At 42.3% G+C, this 14,259-nt stretch overlaps 1 protein-coding gene across 1 annotated transcript; it reads right to left on the reverse strand.

Annotated features, from left to right (window-relative positions):
• Positions 1-16: 16 nt before the first annotated feature.
• On the reverse strand, positions 17-6,813 carry LOC108927309 (ADP-ribosylation factor-like protein 6-interacting protein 1). The gene is made up of 6 exons (XM_018740539.1): positions 6,630-6,813; positions 4,532-4,665; positions 3,398-3,517; positions 2,391-2,508; positions 1,782-1,866; positions 17-1,203 (listed from the first exon to the last, which is right to left on the reverse strand). The coding sequence occupies exons 1-6, from the start codon at positions 6,663-6,665 to the stop codon at positions 1,088-1,090; spliced, it is 609 nt and encodes a 202-aa protein (XP_018596055.1). The 5' UTR covers positions 6,666-6,813; the 3' UTR covers positions 17-1,087.
• Positions 6,814-14,259: the final 7,446 nt, after the last annotated feature.

The raw sequence follows: 14,259 nt of genomic DNA on the forward strand, positions 1-14,259 counted from the left end.
AACCCCCGACTCAGACTGCTCTTTAAATCTTTATTACACAAATCATAAATGAAAAGGAGCCAAAGTAAATGTGAAAAGTCAAGTTGGGTTTTGTCAAAGGAAACCCTTAAACACAAACCTCAACAGAAAGGCAGGAAGACAGCTATATATTATTCCACCAAAGAGATTGGACAGTAGTTAGATGAGCAGGAAGTACTGCTTCCACAGGCCAGTGTGTTAATTGGGAGGGGCAGGATCCAGTGTTTTTTTTTTTTCTTTTCAATGTGTCCAGTTTCCACACTTATCAAACTACTGTCTAGCATGTAGCTTCTTCGTAAATCCAGTCTTTCTATACAGGATCATCACCAGTGCATAGTAGTTTTAGACCTCCAGCAGTGTATTTACCACTGTACTGTGCTTTCAGCATTGATTCATACCATCAACACTACAGAAGCACACCCCATCTTGCCTATAAAAGCCTTTTCCAAAATGGGACCCTTATGTATTAACACTTTATCCTAGCAGAAGTCTTCCGTATCCCCAGCAAAGAGGGTTACTTCATCTCTCTCAGTTTTCCTTCCACTAAATGTCCATAAACTTAACTGTGTTCCATTATGAAATGAATTCAGTGCACTATGTCAGCAAAATCGGTCATTTCAAAGCATCACGCCTTTCCATCACCCTCAATAACATCACGGTATGAGTAAAAACGTAAACAAACAGAGACCTTTCTTTGATGCCAGTCAGCAATAAATTACCAGTGATGTGTATCCCTTTGTATGTTGGATCCACATGTGAATATCTACCATTTTATAAGCTACAACCAAAAACACCATGGCTGTCTGCTACAGTGATCAAATATTAATAAGCAGCAGAAGGTAAGAATTATGAAGAGTAGGTGTGTAGGGCTTTAGTAATATAGCATACAACTGGAACATCAAGGATAACGTTGGCTTCATTCTATGAGAATATTCTAAGAGCGCTCCAAGGCAGGGAATGAAACCACACAAGTCCAGGCAATCTGAAATGGTCAGGTTCTGGTGCACACTGAACAGGAAGCGGTCTGGTTCTTCCTGCTCCCTTGTGCACCCTCAGAGAGGTCGCTTCATTAATTCTTCTTCTCCTTCTGCTTGAGTAGCTTGTTGATCTCCCTCTTGGCCATGCCAGCATACTTGGTAATCATGCCATGCTGGTTCAGGCCAGGAAGGAGGAGAAGCAGGCTCACTACAACAGAGAATAAATGAATTTAAAAAGCAGGAGTCAGATATACCCAGAGCAGAACACCAAACAGCCTGTCAGTAAGGACACAACCAGTCAGACCAGAGCAACAGTATATGAACAGCTACACTATTTTACTTTCATACAAACTAAGTAGCAAGAAGGCTTTGATATCTTACATTTAACTGACAAATTTGATTTTTCTTTAAAAAAAATTTTCAAAACAAATATCATCTAATCACAAGTCTAATAACTCAAGGAGCAACGGGAGCAGTTTATAGTATATATGGACTGAAACGGTCCTCCTTTATTGCCCTCAGCTGTGGCCCCATAATCACAGCTGCGAGGGAGGTGTAATTACGACAGCTCTCAAACAAATCCACAGAAGCAAACCTAGAATGCTCATTTTTCCCCTTCATTAATGGCCTGCAGAATTCAGCAATGGTTCGAAATCACAGTCAAAGCGATACTTGCAGCTGTATCAATGGAAATCATTTCCATTTGAAATTCACACTCCAGTATTTTGTTAGTTATTGAAAAAAATACAATGATAGACATTTATGCAACATCCTCTGTCTACTCACCAATCAAGTAGGTCAGGAAGAGGTTATGGATCTGCTGACCAACCCAGGCCATCACCACCAGACAGCTGATCACAGACAAGAAGTACTGCAGAGGAAACAGGAATGAAATGGAAGTTCTGCATGAGCATGTTTACAATGTGCTAACTATTCGAAGCTGTAAAACATCTTAAAATAGCAAATAAGTTACGTTAGGGAAAAGTTTAAGAAAAATGGGCTGCAATGGCTTTTATGTAATATGGTAAACTTAAAGGTTTACTGAAAAAGTCTTAAATATCAAGGTTTGAAGTAAAACACTAGTAATTACAAGTGAAGGAAAAAAATAAGTACTTCCCTTCTAGCCTGTTGTAATGACAATTGTATCATTCTGTGCAAGACGTGCAGATCGGTGCAACATTTTGAACAATATCGAATGTGTAAAAAAAAAACCATTCAGTTATTTCAAAACATTATCCATGGTAGTTTGATGCAGTTTTCTTCCATTGTACAATAATAGCTCTCGGATTTAATTTAAAATACTAATGTAAATAGTACTTTAATTTAATCATTCACTGTTGAGGCAAAAAGGTTCTTGAGTGAAACATTCCCCTTTTGAGGCCAGCTGCAAAGTACCACTTTCGGTTTTTCTTCCTTCAGGGCGAAGATGCGTTTCCACCAGCCGACCATGCGACGCTGGAGCTTCACGAGGTTCCCGCAGATCTCGTGGAAGCGCTGCTGCTGCTCCGTGGTCCTGCGGGGAGAACAGCAGCGAGAGCGAGATGAATAGAGTCCCTTATAGAGTCATACCCTCCCGCAAAACAGACAACTTCAATGATCCTTTATCCCCGGGAACCCCGACATTTCACTGCATGACACAAATCCCTCATAATAACCCTTACCAAACATTTCAATTTTGGTGCAGAGCTGTTTTTGCCCACAGCCAAGGGAACGGGTTACGCTACTGGTGCTACTAAACCAATTCATTAATAAGGTCGTCTAAAAACACGCTTGTATAACACACAAGATAGACTTTATTTCAACATTTCAAAGCCACGACATATGGGGCAATGCACGCAGCTATTAATATGAAGCGTGAAATCTAATATAAAAATCTCTGGGGCCCATAGTTAATCACATCAGCGTGTATCTAGGGCAAGTGCCAGAACTGCCGCACCCAGTGAAAGCAGGAATAATGAGCAACGAAATGACTGTTTCCGAAAGGACTAACAGCACAGAAGTCATCTTCGACTTACAGGAGTGAACGGTAACAAAAGGAGTAAATACACCTTTTACACGTACACAGCTCCTAATGAATCCTGGGGCACCGATCGCCATCACAGTCAGCAGAGTGGATAAAAATTTCATCCTTGCAGACAAATGTGTTATAAAAGTGACATCACAAAATACATTTAGCTGAAACTTTTCTCTAAATCAACTGACTTATTTATCCATTTATACAGCTGGGTAATTTTATTTGTGCAATATAGGGCAACACCTTGCTCGAGGGTACTGCAGCTTGAGGTGGGTTTTGAACCCATGACCTTTGGATTCAAAGGCAGCAACACCAGCCACTACATTACCAGGTGCAATAAGTCTACATTTGAATATTATTTTTAAACCCATTCCCTTCCAAGACGCACCACTTGCTGGATCCAAAGATCTTCGGAGCAAGGATTGGCACTAGGTAATCAGCGAGACACAGGGCCATCACACTGCAGGAGACTCCAGTAAGCACCGAAGGGTCCAGGTAATACACCATCCTGCAACGGGAGAGGCGTCACTAGTCGGACACACGTCTTGTACTGCCACTTCTGAAAAGAATAAGGCAAGTCACTTTGCATTAAAAAAAAAAAAATCTTCAATGAATTGCTGCACATGTGTAAGGGTGACCTTAAATCACTAATATTGGTGTATTTCATTTCAAAAAGCATTTTGATATTTTCACTCTGCATTTCTGTTACGCAAACTTCTCAGCTTATGGAAACCACAAGTCTGCCTGTAGTTTGTTCTGTTTGTAATTAAAGTCACAATAAGGCTTATTAATACGGACACCCCACAATTTACTCATGAGTTTAGTTCTATAAAAACCTTAACTGGGGGTATTACTATAGTACTTTTTTTTTTTTTTAAACTGTCATTTTAAGTCAATTTCAAGCTGCATTCAAATTAAAACTAGTATAAAAATCGATGAAAATAAAAGTTGTCGTTACAAATTCCTATCCAGTCCTAACTGTTGGCTGACTCGTGCACAGAGTGCAAGGTTCTTTGCATTCTCGCCACTTTCAGCTTTGTTTATAATCTCCAATTTGGTCGCCATGGTAACAAGAAACTTCTTTCTGATGCTATTCAGATAGAACCACCAACACTAGAAACACCAGGCATGCGCTGCTCACGCTGAAAGTGAGGCGAATTGCGGCAAGGAAAGGGTCCGGTTTTGAAGGGTGCCCCTTACTACCTTGACCGCGTGGTTCCACATTCTCTCCCTTTAGAAAATGGGTCAGCAAGGAAATCCCCCCCCCCCAAAAAATATATCATAACTTGACTGTTTGTAACCTGTGGGGGGGGAGTCTCTTCAGATGCATACAAACTATACAATTACCATAACATCACCTTCAGGGAAGACATTTACATATGCATGAATTTTTCATGTACGGCAGTGTTCTTGTGATGGAAACAAAACTGGAGCTACTGGCTCAGTGCAGCACTCAGGATTAGGACAGCCACCGATGCGGCACATCCACGGTAACAGGTGGCGGGCGATGCACCGTGCTCACGTGAACAGTACGGTGACGGCTCCTATCAAGGCACCGGGAAACCAGGGTTTCTCCCAGCGCAGCACCTGGTCCGCAGCCAGGATCACCTCCCCCCACCCCTGCAGCTGCTCCTCCAGCTGGGAAATCTCCTGAGCCTGAGGGAAGGAAATAGAGATTTTTTTTTTTTTTTTTTTTTTTTTTAAAAAAAGGGGGGGGTGGAATCACATTAAAGAAGGAAACACTTCATAGCCATTTAAAAATTACTAATCACCATTGCAGACAGGCAGGCTCAACTTCAGCATTAACAAACCCCTGACCGAAGAGGCATCTCTTTAAAATGCACCGCAGTACAGTTTGAACGCATGGAGCCCAGGGAATGCAAGTTTTCACGCAAACGATTTGCAGATTTCACCGACTTCAGTTTGAGGCGCCTCTCTGCAAGACATATGTGGCCTCATCATAGCCTTATCTAAAAACATATTTAAATAAAAAAAAAAAAAAAAAAAACCAGGCCTCATGAACACCCTGATGCACAAGGGCAAAACCACAGGAAAGTGATTTTCTTACACTGAGAGTTACCTTGGAGCAAGGTGTCAGCCAAATCAATGGCAACCATACAAGCTAAAGGCTGCAGGTTCCAATTTCAGCATGGCGCGCGCTGTGAAACGTTCCTGCAGCATAAGCATGTATATTTGTTATCTGCCTTGGGTAAGAGTGTCAGCTAAATAAGTGGATAAAATATGAGCTCGGCTGTGTAGTACTGGACCTACAGACAGTGGTGTAGTAGTTGGAGCTGCTGCCTTTCCTCAGGCCATTTACCTCATGAACAGCTAAATCCCCCCTAGAGTAAACCAGTGCAATACACAATGCTATTTATAATTATATCTATTTATCGCATCATACATCTCACTCACATTCCCTTGCACTTGTATAGAACACACCTGTACATACATATAATGTACAGTGCCTTTTTTGTATATTGTGTACTTTATTTTTTTTTTTAATCCTTTATTCACATATTCTATCTTCTCATCTGTGTCTTGTCACTGTGATTCTGTCTGTGCTGTGGAAGTTTCTGCCACCAAGACAAATTCCCTGTATGTGTGAACATACTTGGCAATAAAGCTCGTTCCGATTCCGCCTTTGGACCCTTGAGCTTGGTACTTACCCTAAATTGCTCCAGGAAAATTACCCAGCTGTATAAGTGGGTAAATAATTGTAAGTGGCGTTGGACAAGAGCATGAGCTAAACGAATTAATGGAGATGTCACCAGGAAGCACCCGTGTTTTACATCGTGTGACATTTCAGATGCTTTAAAAGACTGCACAGACTAAACAGATATGGTTTTATGATAGATATGTTATATTAAGAGTTATCCATCCATAACCCACATTTTCTTTCATTTGCTTTTTTCCCCCCAGGATCCTTCACAATTTGCCATGTCAAGGGGGCCAAGGTAGAAGAAATCGTACAAAAGACAAAGGAACAGGTGGTGCAATGACTTTGAGAGAAATTTCGAGGGCCTGGACACTTTATAAAAAATAAAAAGAAAAATTCAACGACTGACCGCTCTCCCCCAGAGTAAAGCGTGGTAAACGAGGGTAAACGGTGCTCACACTCGGTAGCCAGACGAAGGGAGTAGGGTGCGGAGACCGATGACGTAAAACTCTGCACGCGTCAGATGCGGGTCCAGCACACAGGGCCCCCAGGCGGCCGCTTCACGCGCGCCGCACGTGTGAAGCTGTCAGCGGCACGGAGCGTCCCCGCCCAGCGCGGGAAGGACAAGGAGGCACCACGCACTCGGCCCTTTAGTGTACAATATGATCGACACTTAATGCAAAGCGTTTAGGTCGCGCGTGCAGGCTACAGGTGAACACGGAGCGATTACCATGGCATTATTAGCATACATACATACAGGAGGTTTATTTACACACGTCGTCAGCGCGTCTACGTTCACCAGCTCGGTGAAGCTCGGAGCTAGCGGTCCTCACCCTCCCCCGCCCGAGCGGACGGAAGGAAGGAAGGAAGGAAGAAGGAAGGAAGAATTAATGATTTCAAGCCTGCTTGGCACGCGGGCGCGGCGAGGGGCAGAAGATCAAGATGCGGATGCGCTACATACCAGCAAGTTCGCGCTTTTGTTGTCGCCTTCTGCCATGTTCACCGATCAGCCTGGCACCGACGTTATGATACCAAGTGAGAGGCGCAACGCGTCCCACCCGGGCTCCCGCTCCGCTCTCTCCGCGTCCCTCACTGACAGATTAATCTCTATTATCCGCTAGGCGTTCAACGCGAGTGTGCTGCGTCTTGGGATTTGTAGTTCTGCAGTTTGTTTACGTCACAGGAAGTAAGAGCCAGAAATAGACTCCACTTCCTTTATAAAAAAGTGTTGTACATCTAGGTTGTAGTTACGAAATTTTATCGCCTCTACTGATCGCTTGTTCTTATGACAAATTCGTGAAATTCTGTGGGTAAAGAATACGGTTTCGCTACAGTGGTAGGCTACTATGACACGTTCAGTTTTAATTAAATTCTCAATTATTTGATTGAACCGTTATTAATTATGGCTAATTTTTAAAAATCTCGATATAATTTCTTATGTCTTTATGCTTATTAACAAGATTAAAAGTGTGTTTTAAATTATGTTTGCCAAGAATTTCTTGAAGAAATGTGCGTTGGTTTAAACTCTAACTTCCGCTGACTTATGAATTTAAGTCTGTTTACCTCGAAAATAAAAAAAATTGGGTTTTCGCATTTTGTTGTCAGAACCAGTAAACTAAATAAATAAATAGAACATTATATACACGGCTTTCACGAGTGCATTTCTGTGCCAGTTTTAAACATTTTTAGCTTCTAAATATGAATAGATGTAATAGGAAAGCCAAAGAAACCTAATCAGGCACCTGACGGGACCCAAGAAACAGGAAAAAAAAACCGGATTGATAGCGGTGCACGCGCTTGCAGTAGTTCCCGCCGTTGCCACAAGGTGTCGCCCTGCCACCAAGCGCAGCAATGTTTACTCTTCGTACATATTGCCTCCGTCATTTCTTCGCTTGCTGTGAACATTTGTGAATCTTTTTTAAGATTTTTCTCTTAATTAGAGAAAAAAACGGACTTTTTGAATAAGAGCGTAGGAATCAGCTGGACCAGACAACTTGCCTTCAGTGTGGTTGCAAAGTTTCTCTTCTACCTGATCACATAAGAACTTGGCTTAAGTTTCATAGGATAAAACTGAACAGCTGCTGCATTATGCACTTGTATACATATCCCTTTGCCTCTTTTTCAAGGTACATATAGTTAAGTTAAGGAAGTCTATTATGTATTTTATATGAATATGTCCCTATTTTTGGAGAATTTTGTCTCGGTGTATAAATTAGTTTAAAATGTCCCGCTCAGGTACCAGGTGCAAGGAGTTACTAGGGTTGAGAGTAAGGTATGTTTGCTTAGCCGTCCTTTAATGAGAAACAGCCCGGGTCTAACCTCTGTCCCCGGCCCCTGCTCTTTGCCTGATCCCTCCTGTTCTGCTTCTCTGGAGCCCCATGCTATGACATCACCTCGTTGCCAGGCAACAGGAGCCTGCGATAATCAGTAGTGCAGTGAAGAGGTCCTCTTACACTGACTAAGGGGCTGATCTGATAGGTGATGACAAGAAAAGGAGGGGTTTCCATATTTCAGGTGAAGGATTGCTAACACCCATGCTTCCAGAGTTATATTAGCCCTTCGCCAGAAACAGTAGGCACCTTCGTTCCCTGAGAGTGGCTTCGGTGCTGGTGTGCTTTTAAATAACTGCTTCTGTGTACTTGGACTGCGGACAGCCTGATGCACAAACGGGAGCAATTCAACTGCGGTGAAAACAACCAAAGCGCACAGTGGGAGATGGACAAATGAAAACTTTACAACTGAGGTTTCCTTGCGGAGCTGAGCAGCAGCTCAACGGCGGTGGAAGGACAATACTGGTGTAAGAGGGTCTCTTAGGCTGCATGGTCCGCACACTGGCATTCGTCATTCATCCTGCCATAGCGCTGCTGTCTCACAGTGCCGGGGTGGTGCGAGAGGACGTGGGTTCAATCCGCGCTCAGTCCAGTCTGCATGGGTTTCCTCCGCACGCTCTGGTTTCCTCTCACACTCCAAAGACATGCTGTTCAGGGTCCCCCGTACTATGTGAGTGACAGAGAGAATGTGTTCCACTGATGAGTGACCCATTGTAAGTAGTATATCTAGCAGTGTAAGTCACCTTCGTTAATAAGGTGTGTGAGCTGATAACACTACATAGAGTTCATTGGAAGTCACTTTGGACAAAAGAGTCTGTAAAATGAAGGAATGTAAACATTTCCTTGCCTGTCTGCAGCCACTGGTGACTCACCATCAGCAGGGCACTTCTGGGAGGCTCCATGGATCCCACTTTAGACTGTCCAGCAAAGATTTTCTTCATTCAGGCACACAATGTCTACAACTGTGTGTCTCAAGCGGGGCCGCGGCGAACCGGAGCCTAACAAGGCACAAGGCTGGGGGGGGGAGACACACCCCAGATAGGATGCCAGTGCGCCGCAAGGCACCCCAAGCAGGATTCGACCCTCATACCCACCACAGAGCAGGCCCCGGCCAAACCCGCTACGCCGCCTCACCCTGCAGTTGGGCACACCAAGGGCTAAATTCAGTTTGGTCCCCTTCATTTCAGTTCTGTTTATTTTTCTTTCGCGTTCTTCCTTACAGATTGCCACACTTAACATAAGCACAGGGGGGCATAAAACAAGGTGTACTAGTACCAACAAAAATGATTCAATTTTAAAATCGACAGTAGGGAGAAAAGCAAGAAATAAAATGGATTCAAAATTCTCATACAGGAGTAGATAAATCTTTTTCTTTTTTGTCTTAAGAAACTAGTTTGCTGTTGTGCACCGTCATCGATTCATACTGACGTGTCAATTGATATCATGAGCGTAGGAACGAACAATGAAAATGATTTTGTGTCTCTTTATGAGCTATGCTCATGTGAAATAGTAACTGCTCCAATCTGTAGTACTGTGGAAATCCATATCTAATACAGGTGTTGATGGAGTAAAATGCAGTTCTCTAAAAACAATTAATTTGATAAAAAGAAATCCATTTAAGCACAATTCCAGACTGACCAACCCAGGATTCCGGTCTACTTATGGTAAATCTACGGTATCAAGGACGGCATGAGAGTCTGAAAGCATTAGTGTTGTGGAACTTCCTGCTGAAATGGATAACAGTATTTAGAACATAATGTTTTCCAGGAGGGGGTGCGGTGGCGCAGTGGGTTAGACCACAGTCCTGCTGTCTGGTGGGTCTGCGGTTCGAGTCCCGCTTGGGGTGCCTTGCGACGGACTGGCGTCCCGTCCTGGGTGTGTCCCCTCCCCCTCCGGCCTTACGCCCTGTGTTGCCGGGTAGGCTCCGGTTCCCCCGCGACCCCATATGGGACAAGCGGTTCTGAAAATGTGTGTGTGTGTTTTCCAGGACTCCCATCTTGTCCCTGTGTAGAGTAGGACTGTGATTTATTGGTGGACTCTGGGCCTTGAGAGGGTTTTAATGTTACAGATGAGGATCCAAACAATGGATCCCATTGTTGTCCTACAGCGGTTGATCAGCATCAGTTTACTTCCTAAAAATAGTTAAGAACTGTCTGCTGAGAAAAGTGTAATCTGTCACACCTAGTGTCTAACTATGTGAACTATATATATATATATAATTTACCCTGATGACTTTTCTGTTTTTTTGTGTTTCCTCCGCAGTGATTAATTTAGTACAAAGTGCACTTTTTGGTCTAATTAAGGCTTACAGAAATATACTGAGATGTTTTCTCTATGTCAAAAAAGGTCAACAATGTGAAATATTTCACATATTGATTGAATAAGTATCACTAAAAACAGCATTTTTTTTACATATTTAAGACAATAATAAATAATTAGAGAAGCTGAAGAACAAATTTAAAGTAATGCTTAGTTTTCTATTTCGAAAGTGCATTTTTGTTCTTTTCTGGGCAAAGATTTGTTCAAGTCGTCTTCTGTGCAGAAAACTGAATCTTTATTGGTTATCAAGTACATTGAGCTGTTGGTGTATTTTTATTCATGAGGCAAATTTCAAGGATTTACTTCATTTTTTTAAGTAAACTGTCTACATGATGATGATGATATTGATGGTACTCATACCCTATTGGGATGAAATGCCAAGTTTTTTCTTTGCTCGTAGATCCGACAATGATTTTACATTTTTAATCTAAAGCTGGACAGATTTAAAAGCGCAATAAAAACGTTCAGTCAGTGTATGTTCATGTACTAAACCACTTTCAATCTTCAGTCAGGCAAAGCAGAACAATTCCTGTGTTGTTTTTCTATTGCTGCTTTTGTAACTTCGGTGTTGCCATCTTACAGGGAACTCCTTTGTCAATGAGTTTGGAATCTGGGTGTGATTAAGTCATAATAAACGCCCAGTCCAGTCACTGCTGCACCGTGACCATTGCGTGGCACTTTCTGCCATAGCTACGCTTTGTCATCCCGGGAAATGGTCATTGGGATGGGGTAACACACTCTCCACATTCTGCAGCGTTACTGTCCACTGATCCACGGTGTGTTTCCGCAGCGGCTGTGCTCTCTAATTGGCTCCTAGGGAGCACAACTCAAGACTTGAAGGAATTACTCAGTGAATGTACAGTACAACTGAGTTTCCTTAAGGAATTTCTCTTCTCACTGTGGCCACTTTCAAATAAAAATCTGAAATTTTCATCATACCCTTCCATCACGTCAGTCTTTCCTCATAAAATCCTAGGAGTCATTGTCATTCCTTGACCTTTAGCAAGAGCAAGAGAAACTGTGCCTTAACCATTTTCACTGTGGATGAAAACTGTACTTAGATGAGTTACAATTAACAGCACAGGATTAAAACATTCGAAGGTGGAATGTGTAAGAGCTGCTGTGACATCTGTCAAAGTCATTGAGCTCTTTCTAATGCGAGGTTGTAACCGCTAATTTGTACAACACAATTCTATAACACCGACGGTGATAAAAGAGGAACGGGGATAATATGTGCTCGTTCAATAGAGTTCATTTAACAGAAACCAACAGAATGTCTCATACGTTGTATCATTGCGGTGTAAACATGGCCCAAGAGTTTTACTGCAAACACGTAAAATCAAAGCCTTTATGGTCACTGTCAAAGACCCTACTTAACCGTTTTCTCCGTCATTTTTATTGTTTATTCGAACACTTGATAGAAAATCATTGTGCATTTTTTATAAAGGGATAGTCTGACCACGGCACCTATTTCAGAGAAAGATCACTGTGAAATTACGAGGGATTGTGTTGCGATATAATCCACATTTTATGGAGATTTCTTTTCAGTTTTCTGTTCCTCTTCTCTGAAAAAACCTCCACGAGAAAATGCAAACCAGTACTGTAAGTATCGTAACTATGAAAACAGCAGGAGAAAACGGGGGGAGTAATTGTCAGATATAAGTCCTCATTTGTAATATTTTTCTTCTACGCTTCAGCAAATTGCATTAAATAGCCAAACTGGGAAGAAAATAAAAATGTACACTGCTGCAGGTAAAGAATCAGAAAAAAAAGCATTAAAGACACGAGAAATTTATTGCCAAGCATTGTTATATAAATTAATGCTGAGTGATGAGTGCCGCAGTCACAGACACATGAACACATACAAACAGAGAAGTATCATTTCAACGACAGTGATTATTTCGGCTTCACGATACACCTTATAATTCGGTGAAACGGGTCATATCCGCAGCATTCTGGCGACAGGACCGTCTACTTCCAAGTCCTTCCGCCGACCTTTTCCAGCTCGTCCTCCGAGATTCCAAAGCCCTTCTTTACAGCGAGTGGGAATCATTCTTATGACGAATCCCATGACAGTCGCTCCCTACAGGATTCCCACTCATGCACGTTGGTCCTCTGACTGCTGCCGATATCTTCGAATACTTCACATGTGCTGAAAGCAGAAGCTTTCAATCGGGAATGAACCACCGCAGCTCCCCAGGTTTCATCAAGAAAGCTTCAGTGAAAACACACAGATTTATACTTCTTGCAGGCCAAGTATTAATAGAAATTTGTTCAATATATATACTTCATTGGCAAAGTACGAAATATATGTATGCTATGCTATTATACATATACCTCTATATTTACAGCTATTCTCTAGGTAAACAATCAGAGTTACTAACACAGATTACTTTCAAAATGTTCATTACAATAATGGATTTCACTCCGTCGCATGACTGATCCTAGAGCTTGCAATGAGAGGATAGGAGGGAATGCAAATTAGCAGAGCGATTTTAAGTCGAAGGTCATTTGGTGCTCGAATTCTTAAATACCCTCATGCTGTAACATTGATCACGTTTCCATCAGAGGGGCTGAAGCTTAATTTTGGTGAAAAAAAAAAAATTGTTATAGATGAACTTGGCTGAACAGCGCAACTGGGTACAAAACTGTTCTACTGCATCATACACATCATCGAGTGACCGACACTGAAAATACAAATCAATGTTTGTACCTCAAAAAATACCCAACTTTCATACTGGTCCCCAATCGCAAATTTTGAACAGATGGTACAATCTGTGTGGTGTTGCTTAATCTGTAGATAATTTATATTTTTATTCCGTACATGCCAATAGCCATTTTTCAAAAAATACCATGCCGTGTCCACCTCTCTAGATGCGCTTGCTAGTTTATTGAAAACAAAAAACATTCTTGTCGAAACCAATTCCATCACTCTAAATTTGAGCACAGCTGTATTTTGTTCTGAACTGATGTTAGCCTTTCAAAATCAATAAAATTAAACTCAGCTGAACAAATATCTGGGCTTTTTCGATCAGAACCCGCAAGCCCATTATTGCGCTACTTTATTCATTATCAATCGTCGCTTATCCAGTGTAGGGTCGCCATGGTCTGGAGCCTATCCTTGAAGTGTAGGGCATGAAGCAGCCCGTTAAGCAGGCGTTGAACATTTTAAATTCGGTCCTCTTCATGGAAACAGCTAGTAATTATTTAGATGTCTTGACACAACACATTGCCAGAACACAACGGTGACAGTCGAGTCTTCTGCTGTAGGTCACGACACAATATTTTCAACGTTATCGACAAGATTGGACAGAAGTAATCGCTACAAAGTACAACCCGGTGTTGGTGAAACAATGAACAAGTAGCACAGATGTTTGCAGCGATGCGCCGTTGCAGTGAAGCACAGCGAGGAGAAGACAAACACACACACACACACACACACACTGTGTGCTGCACGCAGCCACTTCCAGTGTCCTGAAAACACAGCGGCGGGAGCTTTCGACTCACACACGAGCCGTCTCTGAACGTCTCTTACTTTTCCCTGGTCAATAACCACTTGAACCAGGACCGCAATCTCCTGTAAAGACCCAACAAAAAGGCTCGTAGGTCCATTTACACTTCCCACTTAAAAACACAGAAAGACTTCACTTCCAGTACGAAAACGATGCAACGATCGATAGTTCTGGGTCCTAATGACTTTGAAGACTTCTTATTAGTAAGGCTAAATGAAAGAAAAGGCAATGTAATGTCAACGTCATGCGGTTTGCTTTGGTCTCATGAGTTGTGTTGCAGACTACTAATATGGTGGACATCCGCCGAGCCAAAGAAAGCGACGAGATCGTAATGCCATTTGTAGCGCGCTACTCCTGAGACTCTAAATATGACCGTGATAAAGCAATTGCTGAATTCATGGATCTGCTTCCGCTTCATATCCTGAGGTTT

The sequence above is a fragment of the Scleropages formosus genome, chromosome 20 (genome assembly GCF_900964775.1).
Source record: "Scleropages formosus chromosome 20, fSclFor1.1, whole genome shotgun sequence".
NCBI classification, from domain to species: domain Eukaryota; kingdom Metazoa; phylum Chordata; class Actinopteri; order Osteoglossiformes; family Osteoglossidae; genus Scleropages; species Scleropages formosus.